Source organism: Psittacula echo (assembly GCF_963264785.1).
Source record: "Psittacula echo genome assembly, chromosome: 6".
NCBI classification, from domain to species: Eukaryota; Metazoa; Chordata; class Aves; order Psittaciformes; family Psittacidae; genus Psittacula; species Psittacula echo.
Genome location: NC_137743.1, coordinates 39,611,403 through 39,632,621, shown reverse-complemented (window position 1 = coordinate 39,632,621; position 21,219 = coordinate 39,611,403). Strand labels below are relative to the sequence as shown.

The 21,219-nt window shown below is 38.6% G+C and overlaps 1 protein-coding gene across 1 annotated transcript in view; it reads right to left on the bottom strand.

Moving 5' to 3' along the window:
- KIF5C (kinesin family member 5C) overlaps window positions 1-21,219 on the bottom strand; it is a gene marked incomplete at both ends in the record, with an annotated part of 79,043 nt that overhangs the window by 11,668 nt on the left and 46,156 nt on the right. Inside the window, 9 exons of the mRNA XM_080621840.1 lie at window positions 518-706; window positions 3,065-3,211; window positions 4,199-4,405; window positions 7,519-7,587; window positions 9,767-9,942; window positions 13,072-13,220; window positions 17,677-17,825; window positions 18,167-18,271; window positions 20,267-20,391. Coding sequence (XP_080477966.1) covers window positions 518-706; window positions 3,065-3,211; window positions 4,199-4,405; window positions 7,519-7,587; window positions 9,767-9,942; window positions 13,072-13,220; window positions 17,677-17,825; window positions 18,167-18,271; window positions 20,267-20,391 — 1,316 coding nt within the window. The remainder of the gene's footprint in view (window positions 1-517; window positions 707-3,064; window positions 3,212-4,198; window positions 4,406-7,518; window positions 7,588-9,766; window positions 9,943-13,071; window positions 13,221-17,676; window positions 17,826-18,166; window positions 18,272-20,266; window positions 20,392-21,219) is intronic.

The window sequence follows — 21,219 nt, the reverse complement described above, 5'->3', positions numbered from 1 at the left end:
AACTGAGCATGTCAAAACAGCTAGCCCCTTTGCATGCAGCAGGCTGCGGAAAGCACCACTGTTTGTAACTGCGACCCCCTGTAAAGCCCTATTACCATGTAGATGTATTGTTACCTAGTTATTTTGGTAGCATGCTAATAGACCAGATACAAGGGGCTCTCCAAATGTTTTGATAGTGGACCAAACAATCACTGCTTCCTTTCTCAGGCTGTTTTTCAGTGAAGGTATAAGATACAAATTCATGCTGAGGAAATCACTCAAGCTGGATTTTCAGTATTATGCCATAGAACACATTCTGAGATCTACAGCAGAACATGATTTTGCCACAGAATGTGCTGAAAAACACTGTGGGGGAGGAATAGGAGAAGAGAGAAAAACCCAACAAAACAGACAAGAGAAATACCACTCTGCTCCTTGAAGTCTCATTTCTCACTCTTGGCACACATATTTCTTGAGGAAGAAGGCTGAGAAAGTCATCAAACTTTGCTACAAAGGGACAAGGAAGGAGAAAACATACTTGTGAAATGAGGAGCTGGCAAGCTGCAAGCTCCCTCTCGCTGGCATTCATCTTCCTGTTGGAGTCTATCTGGGCACTCTCCAACTGCTTGCTGCGGTTCACCAGAGACTTCACCTCAGACTTCATCTTGCTGATGTAAAGCCGTGCCATGGTGAACTCCTCCTCAATCACTCCATTCACATCTGCTAACTAAACACAGAGAAGTTTGCAGTCTTGAACGTCTGATTCTTAGAGGTAAGTCATCCCAAAGCAGTCTTCCTGCTGTGAAACTTGTCTAGAGCTAGGAAGCTTCTGTGAAAGCACAGCAGCCCTCAAGGAGTACCCATGGACCTTCAGATCACCTTTAAACATGTTAAACCATTGTTTCTTACAATCTTCATTGATAAGCCTCAAAAGTGAGAAATTAAGGCTCATGCTCACAGCATGCTTCATCAATTTAGTGGTTCAGCATCTGAAGTAATCAAGCTCACCATCATGGCAAGAGCTTATTTTGGAGAAACCTTCTCATGTCACCAGCACAGGAAATTTTCCTTTTTTCAAACTGCTAAAAGATGGAAAACATTTTCAAAGTACTCCTTAAAGAACTTTCCTCTTGAAGGATTGTGCTTCTTCAATAAGGAGCTGTAAGACAGACATGGGTCTGGAAATCTCACCTGGCAAGAGAAAAGTAATCGCTCTCATCTCTAAATATGAGTATCACACTATTTATACATCATTTCCTTCCCTGGTTTTAATATGGTGCCTTTTATTTGTATGTCTTTCTCTTAATGTTTTTTCTTCAACTACTTAATTCATGTAACCCACTGACAAGCTGTGAAGGTTCTCTTTGAGGAAACATATGGCTGGCAACTTCATTTGCTTTTTGCCTTTTTCCGAGGACTGCCAAGGGAAAGGTAACACGTGCTGTATCTTCTCCCAAGAGCCTAAAAAATGCAACTGCTTCCAAAACTCTCAGTCTGGTCTGAAATTAGACACACTTTGAGAAGATGCTAATTGCCAACAATTTGAAATTATTCTTCTAAAAGCTTCTCAATCTGGCCTTATTTACACTGACAGCTGTCCTATAAAGTGCTGACATGTTAGTTACTATAAAAATTGGTATCAAACAGCCGCTGCCTCCAGTTTCAAAGATCTCCTCTTATAGCTCCTACTACAATGGCCACCAGAGGTTGCTGTAGCACCTAGCAAAGTCTGGTACTGGCATCTGCATAATCACATCAGATGACAGGGATAGTGTCCTCTGCAGTAAGTGCAGGCTGGGACATCTGTTGATTTAAGGGGGCTTTAGCAGGATATCAACAACTCCCAAAGTCAACTCAAAACACTCCAGCCACACATACTCTATTTTAGGTTTGAATATTCAGGAAAGTTCATTGCTCAAAAACTGTGAACTAAAAGCATGAGAATGAAGTACATTGCAAAGAATATACATACATGGTGAAAATTAATTTCTTAATCCAGTTTTAGCAATTGGTCTTTTTCACATGGCTTTAAATGGAGAGATAAGATGGCGTTAATATCACCAGGAACATTTTCCTGGCCATGAAATGTTTCCATCAGAGATGTGCCATTTAGCAATGACCATACAAGTATCTTCTGTGAGACTCAGCATTTTGCTCATATACAACAGGAGAAGTGTGACGGAGTAGCCACCTCCTCTACCGTATCTGTAAACCCAGGAGCCAGACAGAGAGCAAATTTCAAAGTGAAACTGGACAAAATTTGCTCCATCTCCCGGCATGTTCAGAAGCCAAGGTTTCTGTCACTTCAGCCACCTTCAATCCTGTTCTTACCTTCTTACTTCAGAGGAAAAGGATCCTTGCAACTTTTCCTCTGTAAGGGTCATTAGTCAACATACAAAAGTTAAGCTGGTCTTACTGTCATGTAATTATTTATGGGGTATCTAGCACAAATTTACCAGTGCTGGAAATCAGTAATTTTAAAGCATCTTCTGTTCAGAAACACACACAGAAGTATGAGCTCTTTGAGGAAGCCAGCCAGCGTTGAAAGGTCATAAGCACCAGAATGCAGAATCCATAATTTCTGTGCAGCTGTTTTGATTCAGGTGCCCCGAACAGCCATCAGTACAGATCTCTGGCTTTGGGAATTGTTCACCTTCAGCTACACAACAGTTTTAGGACAAGCTTCAAACAAAAAGATAGCCAGCCAAAAGCCAAATCTCACCAATTAAGATTCTTCAGATTCTGGGAACACTGGCTCATGACAGCTAACGAAGGAGTAAGGCTATGTGTGTATAGCCTGGGGGGGAACTCAGTTCCCTCCATTAATAAATGCATAAAGACACAGATAGGCTGCATTAGTCTGACCTCAACCATGGGGCTGGGAATAAGAGTGGCAATTGTGTGCACAGACACTGATTGACCATCTCTGACCCAGACAAAGACCGGTTCAGTATTTTACTCTGGTTCTAGCCAGGATTTAACAGCAGTGTCCTGGGAGAAGGACATATATCACACGTATTTCACATCAAGTATTTTTATATTGCAGGAGGTGGGTGGGGCAAGCAATAAAGATTAGCCAACTTACTGTTTTAACATCGTTAGTACCAATGATACCTCCAATCTCTCCCAGGTCCTTAAGCAGCAAGTTTAAGATTTCTGTAGCTCTTTTCTTCTGATGGTTACTGAGCTCCTGCAACTGTCCCAACTCCCTCTGCGTTGCTGTCAGGGCACTCTGAAAGGTTTAAGAGCAAAAATCATCCTCACCCCAGCACACTGGACAACAGTTCTTGTGTGATAACCAGGTAACAGCATGATGTCTTGTACTTTGCTGAATGCGCCTACTAGCTCCATGTAATGTCACGTACAATTCTACCTTGCCATAATCCACTTTCGCAACTCACTTGCTAACAAGGCTACTTTAGATCTATTAAATGTAGTAAATCCGATAAGAATCTTATTTGCATAATACATGTCAAAGGTTAATCAGAGAAACAGGTATAGAAGGATGTAAAATTCTATTTTTTTCAAATGGATTTCATAGTAATCTGTTTTACTTGAAGCGGATAACGAAGCTTTCCATGAAAACAGACCTGTTATTCAGTATGCGTAATGAATTAAGGAACATGGATGTATTAAGCTAATAAGCGAATCTTGATTTTTCTCAGATTTTTTCCTTAAGTTCAGTATACGTCAGCTGAAAAAAGCTGATTTTTTTCCTGATTCATTCCCCAAGATCCCCTGACTCCATCTAAAATCCCTGCTCTGCAGCACAGAGTCCAGAAAAACACAAAATGCTGCAATTTGCATAAAGCAGATTTTCACATCTTTCTTGGCATAATACAGTTTTTAAATACCCTAAACACAGAATGGCCAGTTCTCACATTCAGTTCAGTTACCTCTATGGTATGCAAAATAGAGAGGTTGCAAGAGACACAATCTGCCACCAGCTCCCATAAAGTAGCTTCTGAATTACCTTAATTTTATTTTTTAAGTAAGATAGAAGAAAACAGTCAGCCTCTGCAAATAATGGATCTTTTAACAGCTTCCCTGTTACTTCTAATTTTTAAACTACATAACAACATGCTTGGCAGCAGTATCTGAAAGATTGTCAAGACAGCAAAGGCTAGCAATTTTCTGGGAGCTCCTACGGAAATCTTTAGGGGAGGTGCAGAGTTAGGAGGTGAAAAGGGAACCAGCACTATAAACTGCTTGCTCTTACACTCTTCTGTGCCAGCTCATCAGCCAGCTGCTCGTTGGCCCTTGTTTTATCCTCCACTTCTTGGGATTTCTGGTCATAATTGACAGCTAATTCTTCCAGGGCTTGAAGGACCTCTTTTACTTCATCTTTTGCTGCTTCATTCTCAATCTGAAGACGGGTCAGCTCCTCTTGAATCTTCTCATAATCTCTCCTAGTGGAGGCCAAAAGCTGGAAACCAGATATCACAGAAGCATTAAGTCACCCACGAACTCATTCAAAAGACAACACTGAAAATGGCAAAACCAGACAGAAAGTGTGAGCACACAAGCATGTGTGTAAGAGAGAGAAAGCACAGGAGAAGAAATCCTGCTACTCTACCAGAAACAGCACCAGTCTCAGCATAAATGTATTTGAAGGAAGCAAAAAAGCTCTGAACTTCAATGAAAAGAAAAATCTTAATCAAATGCTATTTGGACAAGAGACTGATGTAGAGAAACTTATTTCAAACAGAACCACAGCTCCAAATAAATTTTTTGCCCTCAATCCAATGCTGCAGCTGGAACTAAAAAGTACCAAAGTAAAATGTTTAAACAGAGACCCATAACTTTGAACTGAACCAAGTAAAGGGCTCTCCGAGGCAGCCTCAAAGACCTGGCGGCATTACAGAAATATTTTGATAAGCAAACCTATGATGTTTTTTCTTAGTTATCATCTGAAGCCTGATGCTGAAGACAGATTAACTGCTTGTATTTGCTGAGGCATAATATTACCTAAAGAAGGAAATACAGGCTTCACCCATGCTAGTATTTCCAATTTGTAAAACGTATTAAATTTAGTACTTGCATCCTATTGAAAGAGATGCTGAAGTTTCAGTAACAGGGCTGACTGTAAGAAATCAGTTGCATGGTCCTCTCCCTTGCCCTTGCACTACTCCATCTTCATTCAGATGTTAAAGTCTTGAAAATTAAGCTATCAGGTTAGTAGCACAAAGCCAGACTCAACTGCAGTCATGTACTGCAGAATGATGTGAAAATAAATAAAAGGTACTACCCAACATTTATTGCTGATACTGTACTTTCAAGAATAGTAACAAAATTGGCACTTAACATTGCTTAAAAACGTAAAATATAGAAAAATAACGTAAAACTAGTGCATGAGATATAAGAAGGCATTCATGCTCATCCTAACAGCAAAGTTTGGACATTCATTCACAGAACTTGCTTATTTCCAAGCCTTTCTCTGTACATGTTCCATCCTTGGCGGCGTTCAAGGCCAGGTTGGATGAGGCCTTGGGTGACATGGTTTAGTGTGGGGTGTCCCTGCCCATGGCAGGGGGGTTGGAACTAGATGATCTCAAGGTCCTTTCCAACCCTAACTATTCTATGATTCTATGATTCTATGTTAGTATAATACTACTGTATTGCAGCTTTCTTGGACAGTAGAGCACAACCTGCGCTACTGAATTGTGCTGGGTGGACTTCTCCTGACCTGTCCCACAACTGCTCACTGCCTTTGAAGTTGAGTGTGAGACCCCAGTCAAAACAGAAGTGTCTCTCTAAAACAGACCACCTAAAAGGAGAATGTCAGAGAAGACATCGCTTTTTTTTTTGGCTCAGAGTGCTAATGGAAAATAGGAAACCAACCAGGCAGCTTCAGACACTGGCATGTGCCCAAAGTGGTGAAGAGAGGATTCAGATGTAAGGGAAATTTATCTCACTGGTAATGCTGCAGCCTCAGAAGTGCACTCACGTTATGGAAAAACCCACTGAATTGCCAAAGCCAGATGGCATGTAAATATTTAAACAACAAAATAGCTTAAAATAATCTTTCTACTAAACACAGATGGAACTATTATTTACATTTACTTAAGAAATTTACTGTGTGAATATTACTGCGACTTCAAGTAAAGGCAAGTGTTATGTATCACCTAGAGCATAAACACAGCTCCCCAGAAGATTCTTGTTGATATAATGTGGAAAAATATACCAAGATTTTAAAAGGCTATTAATAACACATTAAACCAATCAGTTTTAAAGCAAAGGGAAGGAGATGGCTGCAGCACTTTGCTGATCTGTTCACAGCATGCAAGATGTAAGGATTCAGAATCCTCCCCAAAGCATGCACCCTAAGAAGCAGCCAATGAAAAGGTACTAAAGACACAAGAATCAACACAATGCCATCTGCAGTAGTCCTCTACATTTATAATTAACCTGCTGGCTTAATCTAGCATGAAAAGTACTCTGGTTAATTAGGGGGAAGCAGAGTGAGGCAGCTGCTCTGCAGCTAATGTATAATGGAGCTAATCATAGCTCTAAGAGGGAACAGGTACATTGCTCCCACAGTGCTTACTTGTGGAAGACAAAAACTTGAAAAATTAACTGAATTCCTTTAAAGAAAAAAACAAAAATGTCACATTAGCTTTCAAAGGTAAGAGATGGACATGCTTCTTGGAAGATCTAAACCTTCTGTACAAGCTGTGCAACATCAGCTGCAGAAACTTCAGTAAGTCAGCAAAGCTAGATTAGAATATGTGCAAAAAAGGGGAAAAATGGTCTATGAAGCAAGGATTAGAGGCCTCCAAAAACAATGAGTCATCTTGCAGATGTAATACTGAGTATGGAACACAGAAGGTGGGGAATAAGCCGGTGTACAGCATGCTTCCAAATATCTAACACAAACAAAGGAATGTACATCACCCAAAAAATAAGACACAAAAAAATAAGACACAAGAAAAACTGTGAGGGGAAAATAAGCTTTAGATGAGAACACTGATGTAAAAAAGATAGTAGAAGTGAGATGGTGTAAATAACATGTCAGAAAATAATGTTGCTGAGAATGCATAAAATTCTGTTACATGTGTATGGCCATGACATGGGTAGCACAATCAAAAGAAAGTTGTGGCGAGTGAATGAAGAATTTCATCATGGACTAAAATTCCTGCAGCGAGGACAAGTCCTCAAAGGTGGCAGGTAAGTCATGACTGATGAGTAACAGACATTTTTATATGTTGTTCTCTCCCAGTTAAGGAGCTAAACCTCGGAAACCTTCTTGAGGGTTTGGATAAGGAGTGATACATGGACAATTACAAGAGAGGTTTCACACCTCAAAAAAGCAGCCAGAATAATGCTGTACTCCAACTGAAGTGGCTCAGGCAGCTAGGATAGGCACTCTCCTAAAGAATCAAGGCAATGTTTTGCGCAAAGAGAGACCAAAGTTTTGGAACACTAATAATGGGTGAACTCCCACACCAGGACTGTATTTCTTGGTCACAATAGTGCAAGGGTCTCATAAGAAAAATGTAAGGGGCTTTTTGTTTGGTGGCAGTTTTTGAAGTTTTTTACCTCCTCTTGATCCAACATTTGTTGCTTTAGCTTTTCAGCCAACTGGCTCTGCTGGTTGATTTCATCATCCTGCAATGAAAGAGGGTTGGAGATTTTCAATTTCTTTTCACAGTTTTCGTTTGGTCACTTCTATTTCTCCTTTCTAGAAAAGAAGGAGCAATAACACCATAGCAAACCTTCTGCAGGTTCCAGTGGTATGAGAAGAGAAAAATATACATACACAGAGCTACAAAGTAAAAGCAATGCATACATGCAGTTGTCTCTAGTACATACCTAAGCAGAGGTGTCCCTGATGATAAACAAGATACTGAGGTGATCAGAATTGGACCTTATAACTTTGACAACATACATGATGTTTTATAGATGTAAATATACATAGATGTAAAAATACAGATACAGTCTCTCTCCCACTTACTCTATCCCTATATTTTAGCTAAAGAGAGATCATTAGAGACAGACTGCAACTTAACAGCTAGCTCTGAAATGCATTCATGAACTGCATTAATACACAGAACTTAGAGCACTCAACTGCAGAATATGCATTTTCCTACTCCACCACAGCCCTTGAAGAAAATACTGCCAGGTAATGCACAGCCAGGCATCCAATTCTACTGGCATTTCAACTTCCTTAAGATAGCATCCTCATGGGTAAGGAACTGATCTTAAATACAGACAAGAAATGATGATGGACTCTTCTGTACATACAAGTCCTTCCTCCAAAACACCAGAGGAGGCACACCAAGCTCAGCCTCTGACCAAGTCCATCTGTTCTTGTAATGGATATCCTTCTTTAAAGTAACTTCCCGAAGATAAATGGTTGCTTTTTACCTTATCACAGTCAATTTTTAGTTTGTGTTTCACTGACAAGCATGCTAATACATCTATTCTGATAGCAAATACTCCAACTGAACTGGCTCAGGCAGCTGGGAGAGGCACCCTCCTAGAGAATCACAGCAGTGTTTTGTGCAAAAAAAAAAGATCAAATACAGCTATTAAGTAGAATATATTGACTCACTTGCTAATATTAAAACAGACCCAGATTCAATATAAGAATGGTCTGCACTGTAGCAAGTTATAAATAGCAGTATTTTGGTTTTGTTTGGGCAATCAAATACGTCATTTCCTATAGTACTACAGTAATGCACCAAATTATGCTTCCCATGTTTTCTAGGGTAAAATTCAAAGCTGCTGCCAGTTCCCTCAAGAACAATTCAGTGGGCTTTGCTACTTTTGAAAAGGGAAAGTGAAAGAATGACTGACTTCTTTTTCTAATCAATACATAAAAGCTAGAGACAGCTACCAGCAATGTATTCACCACCACAGAAAAGTTTGTCATTTCTTGAAGAGTTTAACTGATATTTTGAATGCCATCAACATACTGCTGTGTGCCACTGGACTGTGCAGACAGACCTCATGCATGTCAGAGTTAAGGCTTAAACACAATTGTCCACTCCCTGCCTTGGTATTCAGAAACAGCTAAACTTTAATATTAACATATAAGGAAACAGTGGGCTTTTCTTTCTGATATTTTCTTTCTAATTACAATTGAAAGTTAAAATCAAATTTTGAGTTCATATGGTTAAAGCTACCCTGGAAACTTTTGCTAGATAGCCTTTTACACTGTTCTTATCCATGATGGGTAATGGTTTTAGTATGCCTTTTCCCCCCCCACATACACTTATTGTCACACAAGCCAAAGCTATTAATGGCCACTGCTCAGTAACATATTGCCGATAGCTTTAAGTACCACTGATGTATTTCAAGCTGAATAAATAAATAAATAAGCCACTTGCACTCCAGGCATTGTTCACAGCTAGAACAATGTGAACAAAAGAGACTCAAGGGATAGTTATATATTTTCATTAAAATTCTAACACATAATAAACGTATAAGAGACAGTCTGCCTTTTTTCTTTCTCCTGTGCCTTCAAGGTGACATTACAGTTTGCTGAGGGATTTCACAAAAATTGCTGAAGAAAAGGAGCACTGAAAAGCCTGTACTGAGCCCTTAAAAACTAAAAGCAAACTTGGCTCGATTTTATGAAGAATATCCCAGATCTATCTACAAAGGGAACATAGGCAGATAGCTGACATGATAGGACAAAATCCAGTTTTATGCAGCGACAGTGTTGTGAGCTCTGGGACATTTTCCACGTTGTGGTGTTCAAGAAATACAGAGAGACATCCACCCAGTTTGGGCAAGTTTTCCATTTACACACAGTGAATGGAGTCAAACCAAATGGTCACACCTTATCATCCAGCTGTCTGTAGAGACTGGCAATCTCATCATCATATTTCTGCTTCTCCTCTGTCGAGATGCTGGCAACAACTGGTGTGATGTTGTCAATAATGGGGGTGTTATCACAAGGCTCCAGGTTTTTCTGGTCCTTTGCACTGATCTGTTCATCTTCAGGCACAGCTTCTCCTGAGGGCACACAATCCATGGTCATTACAATTCAAAAGAGAGGGTTGCCCAAAATCGCGCACATCCTACGATGGTCCTGCATGGCTGCTAAGAGGGACTCAGCAAAGCCAAGAAGGGTTGTATCCTGCTGTGTGAGGCAGGGCAACTGCCCTGCATACAAATCACAGGCAAAAAGAAGGTGTGCAAAGAAGGCCACACTCCTTAGAAAGATGACCTCCGCAGCCAGAAATACATTATGCAAAATGCAGCAACACTTTTGAATGGCTGCCATTAAAAACATTGAACTCCTGGCTCCCCTTTCACTCAAACCCTCAATCCACGAGGCTAATCCCACCTATAAACAGAAGAGTAAATAAGGAGGAAAAAATTCCGACTTCCAGCCTAAAGCTTACTGGCAATTAAATGCCTCTTCCTCTCCAGATTTCCAACTGCCTTATCAACTCTCCCTTCCCCATCATGAACTGCTAGAGCACCAGGACAAGAAGGAAGAGAGATGCATTTAAAATGATACCTACCTTCTGCCTTGTCACATCTAAAATTAAAGTGCATACACCAATTTTCAGATGTTGCCGCTGCATACCGGACAGGATGTTCTCTCTACACATTTTCTTTCAAATTTATTTTCTTCGAGGAGTATTTCCTTTGGCAACATTGGTGCACTGCAATTATGAGCCTGCTGCAGTTCAGTGAAGAGGGACAGGCAAGGCGCTCATGCCAGAAATTGAATCTACTGTCATTAGAGTCTGGTAAGAGACTCTGCAAGCCACTGAATGCTGCATGCATTGCTCGAGGTGTGGGAAGGTTACATCCAACCCTTCTGTACAAACAGGTTTTTCTCCTTTTCTATTGAGGGCTACAGTATTTTAGTCCCATAAATCTCTACTAACCATTCCTCTTGCCAAAACAGAGTAGGCACTATTTATCTTACTGGCAGGGAAACAAGTACACAGGACAAATACACCAAAAAACAGAAAAGCAGACTCATTCAAGCCCCAAAACAAAACGCGGCATGAAAGAGCACGACCAACTAATGAAGAAAGTATTTTTTTCACGCATAAAGCATGAAAAAGAGTAATTTGAAATCAAACACTGAAAGCTCTATAGAAGTACTTAAATCAAAACATTTTGCCCTACTGCTAGTGGCTTGATCATATATTTTATTATTAATAAGAAAAATGTAAACTGATTTTTCATTGTTGCATTTCACTGGAGCAGACTAGGAAAGGTGGGCATGGTCAGATCATGGGACCTTGCATACATGGCAACACTCCTCAGGCTGCAGAGAATCCATCAGTAGCCTCCCAAAAGTAATGTTTAGATTTTTATTCTTTGGATAAGAATAACCTCCTATGTGTAAAATACAGACCAAATTGTGCATTTGGATATAAGGCTCTGAAATCTTGCTCCTGTGAGAACCCATTTTCTGCTACAATTTTTTTTTGCAAATTGTTTTCTAAATTTATAGACTAAATTATACCAGTATTTATACATCTGTCCTGCAATTCATATTCAAGATGCAATTTCTGTGACACTTCCATTTGTAAAGAGCCTTCTTTGACAGAATATCTTTCTAAACGACACTACTGCAGAAGGTCAGGCAGGAAATCAATAGTATTTTGAATGCACTGAATGCATTGGCTGGGTAATGCCAGTGAGAAAAGCAGGACAGATAGAAGGGATGAGGAAGTGTGTATATTTAAGCAAAACAATAGAAACAGCATGTTGTAAGTCTCATTTACACAGCATATAGAAAGGATCTATATAGGGTTTTCTAAAAAAAAAAAAAAAACAAAACAAAACACACACAAAAAAACCCCCCAAAACCACAACAAAACCAAAAAACCAAAAACCAAACCACCCTGTTTCTAGAACAGGAAGGAAATGAAAGTCATCACATTTAGCAAACACAGACTGAAACACACAGAACATGAGCGGGTTATAAATCCCCAGCACTCCTCAACACCAAGAGCAGACCGACCGTCTCCATAGCAATTGCACTATGCTGATAAGGGAAATATTCCCAGTGCTGAAGTCTCCAGAGAAAGACACAGAGCGCAATCATTAGGTAACAATCTCATCTGAAAGGCAAGTAAACACCACAGTTTGCTGAAAGGAGGAAGCAATTTTTGCACCCATAAAGGTCAGGTTTTCTCTTTTAAGTAGTGATTTCACCCAGGATGTTCAAAACCAGACTTGACTGTACAAAATAAATTGTAACTAATAATTAAATCACAGATCTGTTCTTGCTTTAGATACTTCACTTTTGCAAGAGTTACATGGCATTGACACATAACACACAGAGCCTGGATGACAAGAAATTCAGAAAATAAAAATGACTCCAAAGCAGCAGGATTTTACTGCTGAGGGTTTACTGAGATTGCAGGTTGCAAGGGGGATGCAGGGTAGTTTTCTTTGGGGCGGTTGCTGTTGGTTTGGAGTTTGCTTTTTTTATTTTGTAATGTGTGGAATAATGAATAAAAATAAGGATGGTTTGCTAAAATTATTTGTCACCATTTCAGATTAAATAAAAATGATTCAATTTTTATACATGCATAAAAATCTTTTTCCTCTATCTCACTATACTTGATCTCACAACCTACCCTGAACAATTTTCTAAAAAGAAAATTGTCTGTTCTCAACATAAATTTCACTTAAAAGCCACAGAAAAAGACAAATGTGATTCTTCTAATCAGATCACTCTAACTGTTGTACTAATTATTCTAATGTTAAACTCAATTATAAAAAAACCCCAAGATCTAGTTACTTTAAAAGCATAGCAGAACTGATTCTCATACCTGAAGAACAGAGTTTTTTTAAAAGAAAACTAAACATAATGGCATTTTACCTTTTCTTTATTAATATTACTAACATTATTAAAAATTATTGATGTCTTCCTGTATTCTCTACTTCTGATATCATGCTAGTTTTGGCATTTAAAATGACACCTTCTCCAAATGGCTTCTGCTGGTTTATTTGGTATTTGCTTCTTCACCTTTCAGTTACTATGAAGTGTGAGCAACAACTCTGAATGGTGAACTTAGTATGACACTTGTGATTTAAGGCAAGATTTTAACGTATGTAACTTAAAAATGCAAACTTATATACTCATTCCCATTTTCTGGTACCTACCATTTCTCCACCTGTTCAGCTCCAGCTCTAGATGCTGGATAACATTCTTTAAACTCTTGTTTTTGTCTTTTTCCTTCTCATACTTTTTCTTCCACTCCTCTGCAGTCAGCTCCAGATTCACAGAGACTGTGTTCTTGATCGTCTTAGCTCTGTACAACAAAACCAGCTGTCAGTTGCTCTGCAACTTTTATCTCAATACAACGGTAAGGATTCAGAAATTTTTCTGAAACACAAATGGAAACTACTAAACGTTTTCAGTTTTCTGAAGTGCAGTGCCACAATTCCATTTTTTCTCAAACCCTCAGTACCATTACTCCTGGGAGCCACAAGAGAAACTTCTCCGTATCAAAATCCAGCAGCCACTGACTTAGAGCAAACATCTATCTGCCTTTTCAGATTCCTCCAAAAAGAGAAACAGTTCTTGGATCAAGGACAAAACCAAGTCCTGTCATTACTGTTCTGCTAGGTAAACTACCAGCTTGCAGCTTCTGAACTGGGACCCACAGTAGAGTATCCTACATCAGTGTCCATTCACAGTCTCATCCCATCTCTTAACAACCACCCCTTGAACTCCACCAACAAAACTCAGCCATATTTTCAGCACCACAGCATGAGGGATGTCAACACAGCAAAGCAGAGATACAGAGACTTATTCTTGAAAGCCAAACAGTGCTTTGAAATACATTTTTGGGGGTGGAAGGAGGAGAACTGCTGCTACCACCAGGTAACTCAGTTACTGGGCTGAGGAAAGTTCTCACTGGGGAGGAAGCTCAAACTTGTGTGCATGTGCCACTGCAGACTGGTTCATGAGTTACTGCCTCTCTAGGCAAAAATATCATAAAATTTAAACTGTTCTAACCATGACCACCACCACTTTATAACTGTGAAAGCGCTTACCTTCAACTGAAACTAACCAGTAACGTTAGAAAGACAAAGCAAGCAGAAAGAAAAAAAAAGTGCAGAACCTACTCTAGGAAATCTACATTTAAAAAGAAAACCCAAACAAATCAGTATGAATTAAGAAAACTTCGTATCTTTGCCCTTCACTGCTCTGAGTCCCTCTAAATGACTCCCACATTATTGAATAAAATACAGGCTAAGTAAAGGAATAACAGACAAACCTCCCACTAGTTTGTAAAGCATAGGCTGAAACACCAGTGTAAGAAACTACATCTGGGAATGGGCAATGGATGCTCTGGTTAACTCTCCTCTGAGGCAAACGTGTGCTTAATTACGTTGTTCATAGCTCCACTTACTGATTCTAAAGCATCCTTTAAATGTGGCCAATCACTAAAAGTCCTGAAAGTTTGTTCTGTCAGCAAGAAAACACTCCTGTATTTGTGCCCCATACTGCACTCCACTGATTTGTACTATGTGGCAAGCAGGAGTTTTATTACCTTAGAAATATTTTAAAATAACTCTCTACTTTAAAGATAATGGTTAGCTTTTACATACTGTCCCTGCCAAAAGCATGGCTCAAGTTTCCACTCATTTAACTGGGGGGTAGGGGGGAAATGCTATACCATAGAGTTTATCAACTGCATTATCCTTTGATGGATAAAGTACTTACTGGCAACTACAATTAAAAATAATATGAAACCGCAAGAAAAGATGGAGCAGAAAGAGAAGAAACTGACTCACTTGTAACAGAGGAGCACATGCACATGTTGATTAGTACAAGTGGGCCTGTGAAGATGAATTTTACTCCTGACACTTATTTTAATGGTGAATATAATTCCTTTTTGCTAGGTAAAATGGAAGACCCAGGAATCACCCATGAGTCATGTACCTTCCCTTTAATGTTATTCAGGTCCTTAATACTGTCACATCTGAAAAATGAAACACCACAACCGAAGAGCATGTAAAAGAAACCACTTCCTGTAGACAGCAATATTCCTATCCAAAAAATGACAAATAACCCTATGCATGTATAGTGTGTGCACTGCTCTGCAGTCTAGTGCACCACCTGTCCTCCTACTTGTGTTTCCTTTCCTACGATTAAAAGCTCTCCACAAGGAACTCCTGTATTAGCCCAATTCTATAGCTTTTAAACAAAGAAAAACCCTGCAATAAACCCCAACCAAGCACTCTCACAAAGTATTTAGTTGTTTTCCTAGTTCTTTCAGCTGACATTGTAGTCCTCACAGTAAGGAACATCTCAAAAATGTTTCTCTCCGTAGAAAAGCGTTAGTCATGTCACATCACTCCAAGCTCTGCTAGCCAGGAGTGCAGCAGGGTCAGTTTGAAAATTATTTTCCCCCAAACAGGAAGGCAAGTTTTACTTATTACTGTAAAGAGAAAAGAAACTGAGAGGAATGTAAACTGAAATAACGTGGAAACTGGACTTCCCCTGCACATAGTGCTTCAGGTACTCAAACATACAACTTCCAGAGATCCTGGAGCACTACAGAGCAAAACAAAACAGTTTTAATTTAGATTTTAAAATAAAATATTTTTTAAAAAGCTACTTTACCTTTTAATCGCCTTAATGTGAACTATTCTATTTTACTGCTTACATTTCTTTTTACTTCAAACTAGACCCTACAGATAGTTCAGCATAACATCAAGAAGACTGAAAACTAACACAGTACCTACTCATCTATTTCAAATTAATTGTCCCTGTCACTGCATTACTGCCCTGGATCCTTATCCAGAATGAATCAGCAGGACCTTTGTGACTGTTCTTTAGGTCTACAGAGGTACAAGACTCACATTTGTCTGACATCACCTGCAGTCAGAAAATTGTACATGGGGAGGTTTAAACTGAAGTTTAAACTGTTAAGACATTTAAACTTTTACCATCAACAAAAACAGTGCAACTCATACTTCAGAATTGTTATCACTCTTTATTTAATTCCTGCATCTTAATATTTGCATTTTCTCAAAATTTCTGTGACACATATTATAGTATAGGAGATTTCAGTAAAAGCTTACATCTTTAATAACTTAGATTCATGTTCAGCATACAAAGCTGAATGAAAACTGCATAGCAACCTTTAAACTGATTATGTTAATGACCACTTCCTCCTTTTAAATCCCTTTTTCATAAAACCTTACTACAGTGACTTGCAAAGTTCCCTTTGGGAAGCTTTTCCTGCAGGCTGCTTTTTAAGTGAGCAGCTTACAGTTCTGCAGTAAACGAAGGAAACACTGTAGAGGAAGCAGAGATCACAGAATTTCAAGCTTTTTGCAGTTACCTGGCTTGCAGCACACCTTTCACAAATCCCAGCAGCAGATGACAAGGACAAGTTAATATACCAGCTCTGGCAATGCCAGATGGAGAGCATGTCGCAGAACTGTCCTCCAGCCCTAACCCATACTAATCTGCAGCTCTCCACTAAGAGGGACTGCAACCAATGGCAGCTATTGTCCTGCCATTTCTATGTACTCTTACATGAACACAATAAAGAGACCATCTTCCCTCATGAAAATCTAAGGAAAGTTCACATTAAAGGATAAAAGTAGGGCAATGAATTAATAGAAGATTGTCAGATTAATTTTTTATTTGCAATCTTACTTTCCAATATAAAATGCTTCTTAACAATGTGGGCTTCAATGCAAAAAATTATGCATGGTGGAAACACAACCCATTTTCAGACCGAGTAATTTACTGTATTGTACAAACTGTTAAACAAATCCTATTTCAAACAATCATAATTTGCTAGTGTTATTTTTTCTCCTATTACACAAATAAACCAAAAGGAGTAATTTTCCAAGGTATCAGAGTTCTCCTCAATTACAACAAAAGCAGTAATTCTGTAATGAGCCTGACCTATTTTTGCAAACTTTCCAAATATTTTTCAAAATATTAAAAAAAATATTAAAATTACATATTCTATAATATATATTTTATATAATCACATAATGCTTTATATTAAAATATCAAATATATACTATTATAAAATATAAATAAATATCAATATTTTTGTAATTTTTTCCAAATGAAATATATTTCTTTCATATGGCTATTGCCAACAAACACATACAGAACAGAAATTTTCTTACTGGATACTTCCATACTTACTCTGTCCTTGCTTTTATCTGAGGCCTTGTCCTAAACTGTTAAGATCCTTCTAACATAAAAATGTCCATGAGCTATCACAGACATCTATTGAAGTTGTGAACATCACACAGAGCCCACAGTCTTCATTTTTCTTACCAGCAAAAAAGTGGTTTTTACAGCCGTAACAATAATCCCTGAAATGCCATTCAAGGAGAAAACACCTCTTAAAAGCATTAAGAGCGGTATCAGATAAAGCAAACCTGAACATTTTCCTCTGAGTTGGCCAACAGAAAACTGCCTAATGCCATTACCTTCCCCATAAAATTTCAAAGAACTATGATAACATTTTGTATTTTCTGCAAGAAAAATTACCAGAGCTTGTAAGTAGTGCAGCTGCAGGCCAACATTAACATTTATTCGTCTGGTACCACAGGGGATGAAGAGATAGTTTTCTCAAGTTCTACAGTATTATTCTGTAACAGCTCCAGAAACATAACCTCCCTTTTTTAAAATGCTTAGTCATCTCACTCCCCTCAGCTGGCTTGGAACATGTGGAAGAGCCCACGCAAGTGACATCCGGCCTAACACCTAGTAGGACTCACCGCTGCCCAAACATCAGGGTTGACTTTGTTTCTGCTTCATTGAACACAGAAGGAGAACAGCATATAACAATAGTAGTCCTGCAGTTGCCACCAAGGGAATCCTGAAGTATTCGGGTCATTTTGCTGTCTCGGTATGGAACATGGGTTTTCTAATCAAATATAAGTAAGAGACAAGAACAACGTTTTAAAATAATGATATCATAATGAGAGAGAACGTGAGTCGACAATGACAGGTTTAATGGACTTGAAGTATACAATCCTGAAGAGTAATTGTTTTGACTGTGCTAAGATCGGATAACCACTCAAGTGAAATTCAAGAAAATCAGTTCCTTATCTTAAGCAGAATAGCAAAAGTGTCACTGGTTTGTGCTTGGAAAGCTAATATTTTCTTCTTCCTGAATTGAAATGTTAGCTTATTTTTTTATGTGCATGGCAAAGAAACAGATAAATAAAAAGCCATTCTTCAACAACACAGAACAGGATTACTTACAGTTCCTTCTGCCAAGGCAGATATCACATTGCCTAAAGCAGACAAAGACTTATTGATATTTTTTGCTTCATCAAGAACAGCACCCTCTGCTCCAGTTTTGCTGACCTACCAAAGAAAACAGGAAACAGTCAGGCTCAGCTATCAGTAAGCATCTGTACAAGTATGGCTACAGTGCAGATAGTGCAACAGTTAAAGATACCCTTGGAATTAAAACAAAGCAAGCTTAACCTCAGCATGAAGAAGGAGAATTTTATATGCACTTTTTTGTTAGTAGAAGCCTGTTGTAATACTTCCCTTTTATTCCAGCGTAAGAGCAAGCTGATCCTTACTTTGTGAAGTGAAAAGCTGATAAGGCTGTGCTCACCTGAGGACACCTGGGGACCACTTCCAAGTCTGAACACCACAGGAATATTCTCAGGGCACACTTACTGGCACAGTATACACCATCAAATGAGTATCTTGGCTTTGTATTTTGCTTACATGGACCAAGAATATGAGGATAGAAAAGCATGACCTTGCTCATCCTGAAGGCAAGGTTTACTGGTCCACAAACTGGATCCCAAGGTGGCCCAGGTTGAGAAGTTTGGTGGCCTAAGACCAGCACTGTTTTAGACAGCAACACATTTTTATCATCTTTTCTGTCTCTCTTTTTCTGGGGGGTGAGGCAGGTGGGGAAGTGCACAAAAATGTAGAATAAAGCCATATATTTTTCTCTGTATTAAAACTACAGAATCTACTTTCCTCTAAAAATGCCACATGACATAAAAGGAAACATAATTGTACTTTTTAAGAAGACAATCTACCAAGGAAACCCTCATTTCAGGTTTTCTGTACAATGTCCAAAACATAATGAACCACAAAAGTGTAGTTTTCGGAGGAGAGTAAAGCCTGACTACATACTCATTTTCTAAACACCACACTTTCTAAACACTCATTTTCTAAACACCACAAAGTTATTAATTTTATATTTAGTATTATATGCAATAATAGAAATTAACATGATTAATTACTCTGATGGATGGCATCCACATTGTACCAACAGGTTATCAAATAGTGTGTCCCAGTGATCAAACCTAAAAGTTGTGCAATCTATCAAACAAATACTTTTATTTTACTTCTCATTTTCAGAAAGAAATAGAAATCTGCCACCACGATGAAAGACATTGCTTCACCATGAGTAATTCTTCTGACATGCCCAGTAGTTACTCAGGGCTTTTTTACAGTGAGGGTGGTAAAATACTGGCACAGGTTGCTCAGAGAGGTGGTGGATGCACCATCCATGGAGACATTCAAGGCCAGGCTGGATGTGGTTCTGAGCAACCTGATCTAGTTGAAAATGTCCCTGCTCATTGCAGGGAGGTTGGACTAAATGACCTTTGAAGGTCCCTTCCAACCCAAACTATTCTGTGATACAGCTTGAATAAAGAAATCCATAGTGCTGCAAAATGATGAGGTTTATGATTTATTTCATTTACAGTTAAACCATTTTTAACACTCCAGAATATGTTAGAATGAGGACCTGGAAACAATGACATTTTTCGCACTGCAGTACTGTTCTAGACCATTACTCTTTTGGCAAACAGATACAAGTTCTTTTCTGGTTAGTATTTTTCTGTATTTTCTATATCAAAAGAGTCATTCAGTGAGCTTCAAACAGACTTCAGCTGTGTAACTGCATTAACTGCTGTTACTTCATTGATCCAATATGAGAAATAATTACAGAAAACCTAGAAACAGGACATGTCTGAATATAAGCATATTAAAATAGCTGTCTCATTTGACAACTTCCATAAGCATTACACTACTTTCTACAAATACCCATAACTAAGTGTAAAGCTATATAAAAATACTCTGGTTCAAGCCACTTCATTATAAGCAAAGATATATTACAGCTTTTGGGTTTTGCGTTTCATACCAATAGTTCTGATCTGCTCCTTTTCTCCACACCACATGAAAGAAATAAAAAGATTGACATACTAATGACAACCTCAGGTAAGACTTTTGTAAAACCTAGCTTAGTTGGCACTGACACACATTCACATAACCAGTTTAGTGATCCCACTAGGATCATTCAGCAGTTAAGGTAAAAGAGAAGATTACCTTCTCACTTCCAGCCAAGTCTACCAGGTAGAGCTTTCCACTGAGTTTTTTCTCAGTTTCCACATTCTCTTGTTTAATATTAATAAGGAAGATACTGTGGCTCCTAGAGCTGTGTTCATTCATATCTGCAATCACATTTGAAAGGTTTTGTTTAAATGACAAAGAAATTCTATTTCATCAGAGCTTGCTTATGGCTAGCAAATTCAAAAGTGCAAGACCACTTACTGGAGAACCTAGACCTCTGTACTGACAGAAGTGTCCAAGCCAAGAGCTGCAAATAAAGCTCACTCACTCACTGACTACGGAATGAACTCCTGCTTTTTCCCAACATGACCAGATGAACCAGCTTCATGCTAAATGACAATCTTGGGAAAAAAGCTGGTTTGGGTTTGTTTTTTTTTTCTCCTTTCTTTTTTGAAAGTTTTTTTGTTCCCCTGAAGCAATAAAATTTGACCAGAAATAGTAAAAAAAATCATAGCATAAGAAGTGTTCAAGGACAGGTTGGATGGGGTTTGGAGCAACCTGGTCTAGTAGAAGGTGTCCCTGCTCATGGCAGGGGGTTGGAACTGGATGAGCTTTAAGGTCCCTTCCAATCTAAACCATTCTAGGATTCTGTGAATAATAAAAAAACATTTCACAGGTACAGTAAGAAATAAAGGTTCTGCCCTTTTATGCTTCTTCATAGACAGCTTACACAAAAAAATTATGCGATATAACAGACACTATTTAGACACAGAACTACAATGAGTATGTTATGTTCAGCATCCTGGACAGAGGAATAATTTTGAGCTGAGCAACAGAATTTAAAGAGAAGCAAAAATAACTGCTGGGCATATCTCAGTCCAATTGTGTGAGGAGATCTCACAACATTTAGCAAACATTTTTGTCAAAACCATGCTATTTAAATTCAAATTTCAGAGTGATATTTATTGCTTAAATAATTAAAAATCCTT